The sequence below is a fragment of the Oncorhynchus kisutch genome, linkage group LG11 (genome assembly GCF_002021735.2).
Source record: "Oncorhynchus kisutch isolate 150728-3 linkage group LG11, Okis_V2, whole genome shotgun sequence".
NCBI classification, from domain to species: Eukaryota; Metazoa; Chordata; class Actinopteri; order Salmoniformes; family Salmonidae; genus Oncorhynchus; species Oncorhynchus kisutch.
In genome coordinates this window covers 19,328,795-19,342,922 of record NC_034184.2, presented here as the reverse complement: position 1 = coordinate 19,342,922, position 14,128 = coordinate 19,328,795, and the positions used below count along the sequence as shown (strand labels likewise).

Genomic DNA, 14,128 nt, shown 5'->3' with positions numbered 1-14,128 from the left:
AGCAGCAGTGCAGTCAACCACGTGATTTTCCACTTTAAATGTTTTTATATTTAAATTATACTCCACACTCTGAAATTGTGAAAATACTAATAATGCCCTTTTTGTGTAAAAGCTGTTTGGAAATATAAATGCCTGGAATTTCAGCCTGTTCAGGTGGGATGGAGTTTTTGGCCCAGATCATGACATCACAATCTGATCTGATTATTCTGACCAATGACCAGTCATATTTTATTTGCATATGTATGCTCCTACTTTGAAGGGGTAAGTGGGTCAAGTTTTAGTCTAGATGATCCTATCCGCCAATCAGGGCTGTGTATGTCAATATATTTACATTTGTATCAACACGCCCACATGATCAGACTGAGCAAAAGGAGGATCAGGTAAATAAATCATGAAAAATATATTTGGAGTTATTTTAATGAAATAAACACATACAGTGATATATTAGACATACAGTGATGATTTAAAAAATGACATTAGAAAGACTGCATGCAGGCTTTAAAAAACAAATGAGTGTGAAGAAGAGAGTTCCTGGCTCTTTCGCTCCTCTTAAATCATATATCTATCATTTTAATAACACCACAAGTAACCATCAACATTTCCCTTCAACATCCTCTTTGTTGAATAGTGTTAATTATTCATTTTGGCATGGCGAAAAATAATGACTTGAGATATTTAAGGACTCTTTCTGAAAATAACAACTGACCAATGAAAGAATGCAGAGCAATATCAACATGAAGTATTATTGCTTATTTTGTAGATACTGTAGCTTATTTGGTAGAGGAAAACGGAAACCATACAAAGTGTCATTGTGTAAAAGAAACGCTGTGTTCCGCTTTAACAGAACATGATGTCATATTTTTGTATTGTAATTTTAAAAAATGTCCATAATATATCTGCAGTAATAGTGGAAAAAATTAAAATCCATCTAAAAAAATATTTTTGGTGCAAACAAATTGCATTGAAAATGTAGCCTTTCTATTTGACAACAAAAGACAGTCTGGCTTCTGCTGGCAAGCCTCCCTCTCTTCCATCAGTGTCACTCAGAGGCGTGGTCATCTCCTTCTCGAGCACAACCAACAATGGCAGATTGGGGCAAGGGTCAAACATATATAAATCCTTCTGATTGCTGGTTGCAAAAATTTTACGCTCAATTTCCGTTTGTGTGTGGAAACAATGTGTTGCAATTTGCCTAGCTTCCTCAAGGTGCAAGCAAAGTTAGAGTGCTGTACCTTTAAAGCCATTCTGTGGAGATGGGATACTTTCTGCCTCTGGCTCAGTGCCACAATCAATGCTCTTTTTCTGACACAATGCTGCTGCTGCCCAGGCCACACAGCAATGGCTGCCATAGCTCTCCCAAAGATGGTGGTTAAATAAGATAGTTTACTCAGGCCGTTAACCATTTAATTTTTTTTGTCAAGGTTCCTGTCTGTTTAAGTGGGCATCCCCTCTCTCCCGTGAGCATGCTTTCCTCCATAATATCTGGCATGCTCAAGCGAGAGCGGGTACAGCTGGCTCTGGTCTACTTAGTGTCCCCTCCCCACTCACCCCACCTGCCCTGTCTGATCCGCTCGACCAACATTTTTTTGCCAGTGTGATGTCTCGCTCTGGGGCACCGCCTCCGTGGGTGGGGGCAATAAGTAGGCCAGAGTGGCCCTGCCCCTATCAGGAGAAATTAGCAAGTCGAGTGTCTTGCTTTCTCTTCTGTCTCTGGCTCTCCTCCACTCCACTACCATACATCACTTCCTCCTTCGCAGAGTTCTACAATACTACTTCCTGTCAGCCATTTTGTTGCAGCTCAAACTCCTCTTGATATATAATACAAGCCATTTAACAGATGCTTTTATCCAAAGCAACTTACAGTCATGAGTGCATACATTTCTTTACACATGGGTGGGCACAGGAATCAAACCCACTATCCTGAGGTTGCAAGCACCATAATCTATCAACTGAGCTAGAGACAACCACCCAGCTGAGTGAGTTTCTGTTTCTGTTTCTCTCATTAGCCTAAGAAGTCTCAGGTCTACAAACTAAAGACTTGTTATTATGGGTCTGTTCTGTAGGCTTTGGGTCCAGCCAATACCCTTAAGGGAATGAAATTGGCCGGCTGTACCATTTACTTACTTAATAAAACCCAGTTTGAAATTTGTTGCTTAAACTGGAATTGCTGACCATTAGCGGGCTTAATGTATATTGGGAAAATGACTAATTGAAACAATAAGGGTACAGAAAATGGATTGGAATTAAATCCCGCAATCACAGACACATCCCACAGGAGCCGAGTTTGAGAGCACACACTTAAAGAGAGGAAAATACAGCGGCAGCATTTCTCTGTTTGTTGGTGAATTCCCTCTGTATGACTCACATTATTCAGAGGCTGCATTTCTCTGTTTGTTGGTGAATTCCCTCTGTATGACTCACATTATACAGAGGCTGCATTTCTCTGTTTGTTGGTGAATTCCCTCTGTATGACTCACATTATTCAGAGGCAGCATTTCTCTGTTTGTTGGTGAATTCCCTCTGTATGACTCACATTATTCAGAGGCTGCATTTCTCTGTTTGTTGGTGAATTCCCTCTGTATGACTCACATTATACAGCGGCAGCATTTCTCTGTTTGTTGGTGAATTCCCTCTGTATGACTCACATTATACAGAGGCTGCATTTCTCTGTTTGTTGGTGAATTCCCTCTGTATGACTCACATTATTCAGAGGCTGCATTTCTCTGTTTGTTGGTGAATTCCCTCTGTATGACTCACATTATTCAGAGGCTGCATTTCTCTGTTTGTTGGTGAATTCCCTCTGTATGACTCACATTATTCAGAGGCAGCATTTCTCTGTTTGTTGGTGAATTCCCTCTGTATGACTCACATTATACAGAGGCTGCATTTCTCTTTTTGTTGGTGAATTCCCTCTGTATGACTCACATTATACAGAGGCAGCAAACCAAACCATGCAATGCTATTGTCAATGAGAAAGTGTTCAATTAATGACAATATATTAACATTTATTGAAGAGAGAGAAAAGTGAGAGACCTATTCCCTCATCTCCAATTTCTCTCTCTCTCTCTCTCACTATGTGCTTTCTTACATTCAATAAACCATCAATCTCAACCCAGAGAAATACAGGAAATTCAAAAAAGCATTTACAATACAGCGATGAAAGACAATGCATATAGTCAAATAAAACTCTTAAAATGAGACATCAATTTGAGAGATTCTTGACAAGGGGTTCATGTGTTTTTGGAGCTGGAAGTGTTTTGTTCTAGCTTTTGTTTTCCACCAGGAAGTATGAGTTTAGTTTGATAGATGTTCTTGTTTTCCACCAGGAAGTATGAGTTTAGTTTGATAGATGTTTTTGTTTTCCACCAGGAAGTATGAGTTTAGTTTGATAGATGTTCTTGTTTTCCACCAGGAAGTATGAGTTTAGTTTGATAGATGTTCTTGTTTTCCACCAGGAAGTATGAGTTTAGTTTGATATATGTTTTTGTTTTCCACCAGGAAGTATGAGTTTAGTTTGATAGATGTTTTTGTTTTCCACCAGGAAGTATGAGTTTAGTTTGATAGATGTTTTTGTTTTCCACCAGGAAGTATGAGTTTAGTTTGATAGATGTTTTTGTTTTCCACCAGGAAGTATGAGTTTAGTTTGATAGATGTTTTTGTTTTCCACCAGGAAGTATGAGTTTAGTTTGATAGATGTTTTTGTTTTCCACCAGGAAGTATGAGTTTAGTTTGATAGATGTTTTTGTTTTCCACCAGGAAGTATGAGTTTAGTTTGATAGATGTTTTTGTTTTCCACCAGGAAGTATGAGTTTAGTTTGATAGATGTTTTTGTTTTCCACCAGGAAGTATGAGTTTAGTTTGATAGATGTTTTTGTTTTCCACCAGGAAGTATGAGTTTAGTTTTATAGATGTTTTAGTTTTCCACCAGGAAGTATGAGTTTAGTTTTATAGATGTTTTTGTTTTCCACCAGGAAGTATGAGTTTAGTTTGATAGATGTTTTTGTTTTCCACCAGGAAGTATGAGTTTAGTTTGATAGATGTTCTTGTTTTCCACCAGGAAGTATGAGTTTAGTTTGATAGATGTTCTTGTTTTCCACCAGGAAGTATGAGTTTAGTTTGATAGATGTTCTTGTTTTCCACCAGGAAGTATGAGTTTAGTTTGATAGATGTTCTTGTTTTCCACCAGGAAGTATGAGTTTAGTTTGATAGATGTTTTAGTTTGTTTGTTAGTTTGTTTTGCTGGGGGGCAGAAGGAGGGAGGCGTTTGTCCCTCTCTCTCTCTCTAGTAGGGAGTGAAGCGACTGCAACCTCCTCTGTATAGGCTAGCCTGCAACATCAAAGATGAAAAAAGCTCCAATCAGTATTCAGTATAGGAAGCTTGGTTTATAGAATATTATATTGGCTTCTGTTTCCTTTTTCCCCTCAAAACTTTCTTCCCTTTTTACTTTTTTTATTTTGTTGCAAAGGTTGGAGTGTTGGTGGAAATTGAGAGGAGATGAGTACTGGAGATGTTAATGTGTGTGTGCGTGTGTGTGTGTGTGTGTGTGTGCGTGTGTGTGCGTATGAATGTGGCGTTATGTTTGTGAGAAAGGAATGGAAGGAGTTGAAAAGTGATTGGTCGTAAGATTCTTACTAAGCAGTGACTAAATTCTCTAAAGTTTGACTCTTCAATCAAAACTAGAAACTTCAATCAAAACTACAAATTCTAAATAGGTCATTGAATCAGATATACAGTAGCTAATTCTCTTTCATGTCCAGATCACGATTTATACACAACATGCACCCCTCACTCTGCCTCCCTCTCTCTGCCCCTGCCCCTCTCTCTGTCCCCGCCCTCTCTCTGCCCCCCTGCCTCCTTGCCTACCCTCCTCTACCCCTCTCCCGCTCCTCTGCCGCTACCCCTCTCTCTAACCCCAAGCAGGTTATACAAGTATCCTAGTATAGACATGGTTGCCTAAATCTGTCCCGCTGCCCAGAGCCCCTCATTAAAAGTGGCATAGATGATTATCTGCCTCTCCTATCTCCTCCTCTCATATCTTCTCCAGCCCAACTGCAGAGGGAAGCAGCTAGCTCTGCTCTTACCTCCCTGGACCTCATTAACAAGACTCTTAACCCAGGAACTACTCATCAAACATCATTAGATATGATTCAATATTTCTCTCCTTCTCAGTCTCGCTCTCTCTTTTAGTAAATGTTTGTTCTTGTTCAATGATTCTACAAGATGGCATTTAGCCATCTTGTCACTTGTTGTTCCGCTTTAGTGTTTGGCCCAGATTGATACTGTACCCCACCCTCTTCTATTCCCATTCAGCCTATCCATCTTTCTCCTAACATTGTGTGGTTTTTACTGTAGTGGTGTATGGATAACAGTTTGGTTTGTTTGGGCGTGGTGGTGGTAAAACATCTGCAGTGTACGTATAGTATAGTTAGGAAAAGGGGAGGAACATTTTGAGAAAAAAGAGAAGAAAAGGAATAAGGGAATAAAAAAACACAGGCCACAGTTTTAATTAAGTAAATGAATAGGAAAAAAATGAGTCGAATAATTAATGAAAGCTTTTAGCTAGCAGCTGCACGAGGGGGTTGCTCGGTAAGGAAAAAGGGGGAAGGAACGGGGGGGGGGGTTCCGGGCATCACGCGCGTGTCTGCACACAACACCCTGCACATCTGTCTAAGGCAAGACCTCTCATCCAATCAGCTTCTCCAACAGAGCTAAGGGGAACTGGGTGTCATTTTTCTTCTCTCTTTATATTTTTCTTATTTCTTCCTTTAATCTCTCATGGCACGCCACTGCATGCACTTAATGGTCGTTCATCTTTGGAGGAAGTCCTTATCCACACCCGGGAATGAAAACAAATGTTTTTTTTATTTTATTTTCTCTTTTTTTGGGGGGGGGGGCTCTCTTTTTTATCTGCAAGATATTTTTTCATCTTTGATGTTAGCTGCACAAGCTAGCTAAAAACAAACATTAACCAATTGACTATTTCTTCCTGTGGAAATTTGGGAGACTCCACTGATAGTGGAGGATGTACAGGTCTCATTTCAATTTCAAGCAAAGAGATTCAGGCCAATTAAAATTGAAAGGGGTTAGAGAATAAGACAACAATGTGTCTGGTTCATTTACTGAAGTGGCAACAAGTCAGCTTTAAATCTCACATTGAAAAATCACAATTCGATTCTCCTCACAAGTGTCCATTCTATTTTCATTTATATGAATCTGTACATAATGAATATATTACATTTATCATACATTGTAGTTATATCATGTATCTTTAGAAGAGCCCAAACACTTTCTATAGCGCTCGGACTACTAGCCTGCATCTCAGATGGCACCCTATCCTCTATAGAGTGCACTACTTTTGATCAGGGCCAATATGGAATAGGGTGCCATTCTGGAAGACGCCTTAGTGTTAAATATGAATACGTTCTAGTAAGCAGTGGTCAAAGTAGCAGAAGAGGAACAGAGGACTCACCATAGTACCCACACTGTACGTGGCCGCAGGACCAATCGTGTGGTGATATGGGTCTGCTGTTGCATAGACTCTCCCGTAACTGTATGGGAGAGAGGAGAGAGGAGAGAGAGAGACCACACCCTTGTCTTACAACGTGTCTTCTCTTAAGTGTGTTCAGGATTCATTTTTATCAATTACATAACATTTATCGTGTTAGAAAAAATCAGATATTCATTCAAATTCAGTATTGGGAATTGTTTCTCCTAACGGACCTAACCTCCAATAGGAATCATCTGCACTTCCGGTTTGATTGAATAACGTCCCTTAAGAGTTTTGATAACAGATAAGTAGTGTCAAACCGGTCCACAATGAGACACTAACGCTCTGGGTCGTCGATTTTAACTGGGGTCCGGAGACTAGATCTATAATCATTTCCCCTCTCAGTCACGTTACAGACAGCCCTATGGGATGGAAATGCAATCGATGTCTCGCTATAAATGTACGTCGTAAAGGTGAGAGTGTGTGATTGCAATGATTTGTTTTACCCGTTTCAATTTATGAGAAAGAGGAGGGAGTGTTTTATCTTCTGATGGAGGGAGGGAGGAAGCGATGGGAGGGAGGAAGGGGAGGAGGGATAGCAGGATGGGTGGAGGGAAGGAAGGAGGGATGGGATGAGGGATGGGGGAGGGGAGGAGGGATAGAAGGATGGGTGGAGCGAGGGAGGGGTGGAGGGAGGGGTGAAGGGAGGGAGGGGTGAGAAAAGGGATGGATGGGGGAGGGAGGGATGGGAGGAGGGATAGAGGGAGTGATGGGTGGAGGGAGGGAGGGAGGGAGGGAGGGAGGGAGGGAGGGAGGGAGGGAGGGAGGGAGGGAGGGAGGGAGGGAGGGAGGGAGGGAGGGAGGGATAGAGGGTAGTAATGAATGTAAAACCAGTTAGATAGACAGAGGGAGGAGATATGTATGAGGAAGAAAGAGGGATAGAGGGAGATGAAAAGTAAAAAAGGGTGATAGATGTAGAGAAATTTGACCCGAGACTAGAGGACAGAGTATATGAAGCAGAAAGATAGCAGAAAGAGAGGGATATTGGCAGAGAAATAGACAAATACAGGGTCCAATAGAGAGGAAGAGATAGAGTGAGGTTGATAGAAAGAAAATGGAAGCAAGAGAGAGTGACTAGAAAGAAAAAAAGAGAGAGAAATAGACCATCTGGTCTAGGGTCATCCCTGCCCTTTTCCTGTTCTCAGCTCCTGTCTCTGAAGGCTTATTCCCTGTCTATTCACCAGCACTAGCTCGGAACTAATCCCACCATCCCTACCTACCTCCCTCCCTCCCTCCTTTCATCCCTCTACCCCTCTCTCTCTCTCTCTCTGAGACGGGACAAGCCGGGCCGCGTCGACCACTATTTATTTCTCTCCTCTACATCCCTCTCTCTAGTCCCTTGTTTGTTTGCTCTCCTCCAAAAACGAGAGATGCCAGTGGAGGTCTGGAGGGCAAAGATAAGGCCCTGTAGGGGTTGGCCTATCAGAGAGAAGAGGAGAAAAGAGGGATGGCAGATAGGAGGGATGAAATGGGGGATGAAAGGAGGGATGGAGCAGAGGTGCAGGGAGGTAATGATGGCATGGAGGGAAAATGAAATGTTGGAGCATGACATCGTTGCAAAGAAGTACAGAGAAGAGATTAAAGAAAGGAGAGGTAGATGAATGGGAGGAAGAAAGGTAGGTGGTCAATATGCAGGGGAAGAGATGTGAATAGATGGATGGATGAAGAAGGAGGGGTGGAAATAGATGAAAAGGAATCCACGCCCTGTTACTACACTCTAAAAAAACATTGGTTGTTTGGTTGACCCAACTGCTGGGTTGCAGGCATTGGGTCACTTAGTTGGGTTGTTTCCTTTAAAAACTACTGGGTTATTGGTGCTGGCTTATTGATGCTGGGTTATTGGTGCTGGCTTATTGGTGCTGGGTTATTGGTGCTGGGTTATTGGTGCTGGGTTATTGGTGCTGGGTTATTGATGCTGGGTTATTGGTGCTGGGTTATTGGTGCTGGGTTATTGGTGCTGGGTTATTGGTGCTGGGTTATTGATGCTGTGTTTTTGGTGCTGGCTTATTGGTGCTGGGTTATTGGTGCTGGGTTATTGGTGCTGGGTTATTGGTGCTGGCTTATTGGTGCTGGGTTATTGGTGCTGGGTTATTGGTGCTGGGTTATTGATGCTGGGTTATTGATGCTGGGTTATTGGTGCTGGGTTATTGATGCTGGGTTATTGATGCTGGGTTATTGGTGCTGGGTTATTGGTGCTGGGTTATTGGTGCTGGCTTATTGGTGCTGGGTTATTGATGCTGGATTATTGGTGCTGGGTTATTGGTGCTGACTTATTGGTGCTGGGTTATTGATGCTGGGTTATTGGTGCTGGGTTATTGGTGCTGGGTTATTGGTGCTGGGTTATTGGTGCTGGGTTATTGATGCTGGGTTATTTATTGGTGCTGGGTTATGGGGCTGGGTTATTGACATATGATCCAGAGGGTCAGATCAGAAGACTGGAGTTGTAGTTTAGTTGGGGCGTGGCATCCAGATTATTTTTGAACACCTGTTAAGAGTACATGTCATTCTTCTTCATCTGTTCTGTTGTATAGTTTCCACATGTTAAGGTTGAACATTGACACATTTCTTTAAATTCAATGAGGCTTACAGAAGTGTATTTGATTTATTTAACTAGGCAAGTCAGTTAAGAACAAATTCTTATTTACAGTGACTGCCTACTGGTAAAGCCCTCCCCCCGTCAAACCCTCCCCTAACTCGGACAACACTTGGCCAATTGTGTGCCGCCTGAAGGGACTCCTGATCATGGCAGGTTGTGATACAGCCCAGGATAGAACCCGGGTCTGTACCGCTGTGCCACTCGTGAACCCGAGTTCCCTTAACACCTATGTAAATCCTATTGTTTGGACACAATAAGGTGGTTTACCTCATTATAATTTGTAATAAATTTTATTATTACAGAAACATTTGCAGTATGTAAACTTAAGATGATGAACAGGAATTACATTTACTCTTACGGGTGGCCAATTAGATCTAGTTGAAAGCCACACCCCTAATAAGCTAAGGATTACATTTTTTTTAAATACCCAGAGTTCAACCCAGCATGAGAGCAAAAAATACCCAACTGATGGTTAAGTCTATCAATGCTTGGGTACTCCCAACAACCCAATGTGTTGGGTTATTCACGCAACCCAGCGGGCGGGTTGAAAAAAAAACATATTTACCCAGCGCTGAGTTACTAAAGAACCCAAATTGGGTTGTTTTTAACCCAGCATTTTAGAGCGTAGTAAAGAGGTAATGTTACCACTATGCCAGCTGTCATGTCCTTTCTGTTGACATGCACCACTCAAGAACATAGCAGCTGATTGGCTGTGGAGACTTAAGCAGACAGGTCATGGCTATGTGTTTGTGTGAAAGAGCTCCCTGGGGAAGCAGAGGCAACAATTCTCTCAGTTCCACACTGATCCACTGCCTCTAAGCCCTCTTAGCCAACAATAAATAACACTCCACCCCTCAGTGAACTGACTGACTCACTTTAAATCACAAGAGCTTAAAAAAGAAGAGAAAGAAAATAAGAAGAGAGAGAACAGAAAGAGAGATGAGAAGATGACACAGAAAAACATACAGGCAGCAAAAAAGAGATCAGTCAGAGGGAGAAAAATAGAGAAATAAATGATTGACAGAGCAAGAGAGAAAAAAGAGAGGGCGATTAGAAGGAGAGAATGAAATAACTCTAGCAGAGAGAGAGATACAGCCAGCCCTTCACCTGCTCTGCTCCTCTGTTCATAATTCCCCTGCGTTGTCTGATAAATCTAACATTATCTGTGGCCTACAGGCTCCCGATGCCACCGTCCTTTATCAGGCCTGACACGCTCAATCTCCCCTAGACTAGTTCTCCCAACGCCCTCACACAACCCTCCCAACCCATGGAGGAGAACTCCGAGCCTGGGTTGACTGAGACTGGCGGCTGGATCACCCTGGAGGGTCAGTGGCTGAATCTAACAACACAAGGGTCCGGGTGAATCACTAACAACACCCACCCCACCACGGCCCACAACCCAGGGAGTAGAGCTCCGTGCCTGGGTAGACTGAGACCGGAGGCTTGGCTCTCTGGAGGGTAAGTGGCTGGAGGTTTGAGGTTAGTGGGGCAGTGTGTGTGTGTTACCTGTCGCTGTATGCGGTTGCAGCCGTGGCTGCTGGCTGGGCGTATCTGTATGCTGCATAACCTCCCTGTGAAGAAGACAGGAAGAAAACACGCTGTTACTGATAATACACAGAGGTTGCGTGCCAAATGGCACCTTGTTCCCTATATAATGCGGTGCACTACTGCTGACCAGGACCAATAGGACCCTGGTCAAAAGTAGTGCACTACATACGGAATTGTGTGCCAATAGGGATGTACACAAAATAACAGTCATTGACTGAATAAGGTGTAATTTTCTTCCATTAATAAACCCTCTAACACAACAATCAGCGTAGTGCTATAATACTGCAAATACATTTATGAGAGAGAGGGAGAGAAAAAAATGCCAGTGCAGCAATTATTGTGAATGAATGGAGAGGGATGGGCCATGTTTGTGTGTGTGTGTGTGTGTGTGTGTGTGTATCGCCATGGCGATTAACGAGGGTGTAATTAATGTGTGGGGCGGGCGAGAGGCTTATGGAGCAGAGCCAGAGGGAGCTGTTTCTGTGTTCAACAATGGAGAGGGGACAATGTGTGTCTGTGTGTGAGCATGTGCATTTGTTTGTGTGTGTGTATTTGATGACTTAGAGCCACAGCCCGGGGCCCATTCATATTACCTGTACAAGCTGACATGACACCTGACATACAGGCTAATTGACCATTCAACAGCCTGTGTTCCAATTACAGGAACATCAACTGCAATACTGTTGAACTGCAGTCATACTAGCAAACAAACTCAGACACTGGCTTACATGCAAACACACACACACACACACACACACACACACACACACACACACACACACACACACACACACACACACACACACACACACACACACACACACACACACACACACACACACACACACAGACACACACACAGACAAACACACACAAACACTTCTCCAAAGAATCAGACATCATTTACAAACGAAGCATTTGTGTTTAGTGAGTCCACCAGATCAGAGGCAGAAGGGATGACCAGGGATGTTCTCTGTTTAGTGAGTCCACCAGATCAGAGGCAGAAGGGATGACCAGGGATGTTCTCTTAATAAGTGTGGGATTTTGACCATTTTCTTGTCCTGCTAAGCATTCAACATGTAACAAGTACTTGTGGGTGTCAGGGAAAATGTATGGAGTAAAAGGTACATTATTTTCTTTAGGAATGTAGTGAAGTAAAAGTTGTCCAAAATATAAAACTAAAGTAAAGTACAGATACCCCAAAAAACTACTTAAGTAGTACTTTAAAGTAATTTTACTTAAGTACTTTACACCACTCGATGCCCAGAAGGGTTTAAATTCACCAGTCAGGCGGCTTGGCAGATAAGGAAAGGGCCCTATCAACACAACAAGAAGGAGATGAGGAGAAAGACAGAAACAGAAGGAGGGAAAGAGTGGAAATAAGTAGAATCACTTACGTATATTTCTGCACCATAGAAGCCGTCCTGGTAAACAACACTGGAGATGGAACAGAGAGACAGACAGTAAGCTGTAGCACACTATGGCAGTGTCTCAAATGGCACCCTATTCCCTATATAGTGCACTACTTTTCAGCCATATGAGCCCTATATAGGGAGTAGGCTGCCATTTGGGATGTAAGCCCATGGTCCAGTCCCCTAGCCCTATTGGAGAGTCTGCGCAAGCACACACACACACCAATCATCAGGTGGGGAACTAATGCCTCTCCAGTGGACTGTGCAGGTCATAGCAGTCCCATTCACAGAATGACATATTAAAAAAAAGATAGACAAATTTGGCCATTCTGGAATCAAAGAGCAATTTTCCACTCTATTAGAAGACGGCTTTTTGTTTTCCACGCCCTGTTCACCTGTCACTGAGTGTGTGTACATTTGTGTGTACTCACGCTCCATAGGCAGGAATGGGTGGGGGTGGGGGCGCGGCGCGGAATGTGTTGTAGACGGCCCGCCCCCTTCCTCTGAAATGAGCTCCGCGATAGGCTACCGTCGCTCCTGTACTAGGGTAGGGAAAACCTGCCACTACAGAAAGGGAGGGAAGGAAGGAAGAATTATAATGACTGTATTTATATTTTATATTACTTTCATGTCTGTTATAATAGACCTTTATGTGTGGTGTGACTGTAGCAGTGTTTGTGACTGTAGGGTGGTGGAGGCAAGACACAATGAGTTGGCACAGACAGAAAGAGAGTGGGAAAGAGATAGAGAAAGGGATATACTGAATAAAAACAGTGGATTAGGTGATACACTTTACACATGGTACTGGCACAAAAAGAGAAGGAAATAGAAATGGATAGACTGGAGGTGAAGTACGAGAGCTGTAGGTAGTAAGGCACAGAACTGTCAATGACAGAGACAGAGAAAGAGAGATGGAGAACTAGGAACAGACCCACCGGAGGGAAAGAAAGAGTAGAAAAATAATACACTCTGTCCTGGAACACATAGGGAGACAGACAGAGACAGAGAGAGAGAGAGAGAAGGGGAGCATTCGGGAGTAGAGAGAGGGGGGAGAGAGAAGGAATGAGCGAGAAAGAGGGGGAGAGAGGTGGGAGAGAGAGACAGCGAGAGAGGGAGATAGAGAGAGACAGGGCGCGAGAGAGAGAGACAGAGAGAGAGAGTCTCAGCCTCCAGTATTTATGCTGCAGTAGTTTATGTGTCGGGGGGCTAGGGTCAGTTTGTTATATCTGGAGTACTTCTCCTGTCCTATTCGGTGTCCTGTGTGAATCTAAGTGTGCGTTCTCTAATTCTCTCCTTCTCTCTTTCTTTCTCTCTCTCGGAGGACCTGAGCCCTAGGACCATGCCCCAGGACTACCTGACATGATGACTCCTTGCTTTCCCCAGTCCACATGGCCGTGCTGCTGCTCCAGTTTCAACTGTTCTGCCTTATTATTATTCGACCATGCTGGTCATTTATGAACATTTGAACATCTTGGCCATGTTCTGTTATAATCTCCACCCGGCACAGCCAGAAGAGGACTGGCCACCCCACATATGCTCTCTCTAATTCTCTCTTTCTTTCTCTCTCTCGGAGGACCTGAGCCCTAGGACCATGCCCCAGGACTACCTGACATGATGACTCCTTGCTGTCCCCAGTCCACCTGACTGTGCTGCTGCTCCAGTTTCAACTGTTCTGCCTTATTATTATTTGACCATGCTTGTCATTTATGAACATTTGAACATCTTCCATGTTCTGTTATAATCTCCACCCGGCACAGCCAGAAGAGGACTGGCCACCCCACATAGCCTGGTTCCTCTCTACGTTTCTTCCTAGGTTTTGGCCTTTCTAGGGAGTTTTTCCTAGCCACCGCGCTTCTACACCTGCATTGCTTGCTGTTTGGAGTTTTAGGCTGGGTTTCTGGACAGCACTTTGAGATATCAGCTGATGTACGAAGGGCTATATAAATAAATTTGATTTGATTTGAGAGAGTGAGACAGAGAGAGACAGAGTGAGAGCGAGGGAGACAGAGAGAGGGAGAGAGACA

The 14,128-nt window shown here is 43.3% G+C and overlaps 1 protein-coding gene across 1 annotated transcript in view; it reads right to left on the bottom strand.

Moving 5' to 3' along the window:
- Positions 1-399: 399 nt before the first annotated feature.
- The window catches only part of LOC109899150 (RNA binding fox-1 homolog 3), a 745,488-nt gene continuing 731,759 nt past the window's right edge, over positions 400-14,128 (bottom strand). Inside the window, exons 11-15 of the mRNA XM_031836492.1 lie at positions 12,536-12,873; positions 12,090-12,129; positions 10,651-10,715; positions 6,471-6,549; positions 400-4,327 (exon numbers count right to left, since the gene is read on the bottom strand). Coding sequence (XP_031692352.1) covers positions 4,283-4,327; positions 6,471-6,549; positions 10,651-10,715; positions 12,090-12,129; positions 12,536-12,873 — 567 coding nt within the window. The 3' untranslated portion in view covers positions 400-4,282. The remainder of the gene's footprint in view (positions 4,328-6,470; positions 6,550-10,650; positions 10,716-12,089; positions 12,130-12,535; positions 12,874-14,128) is intronic.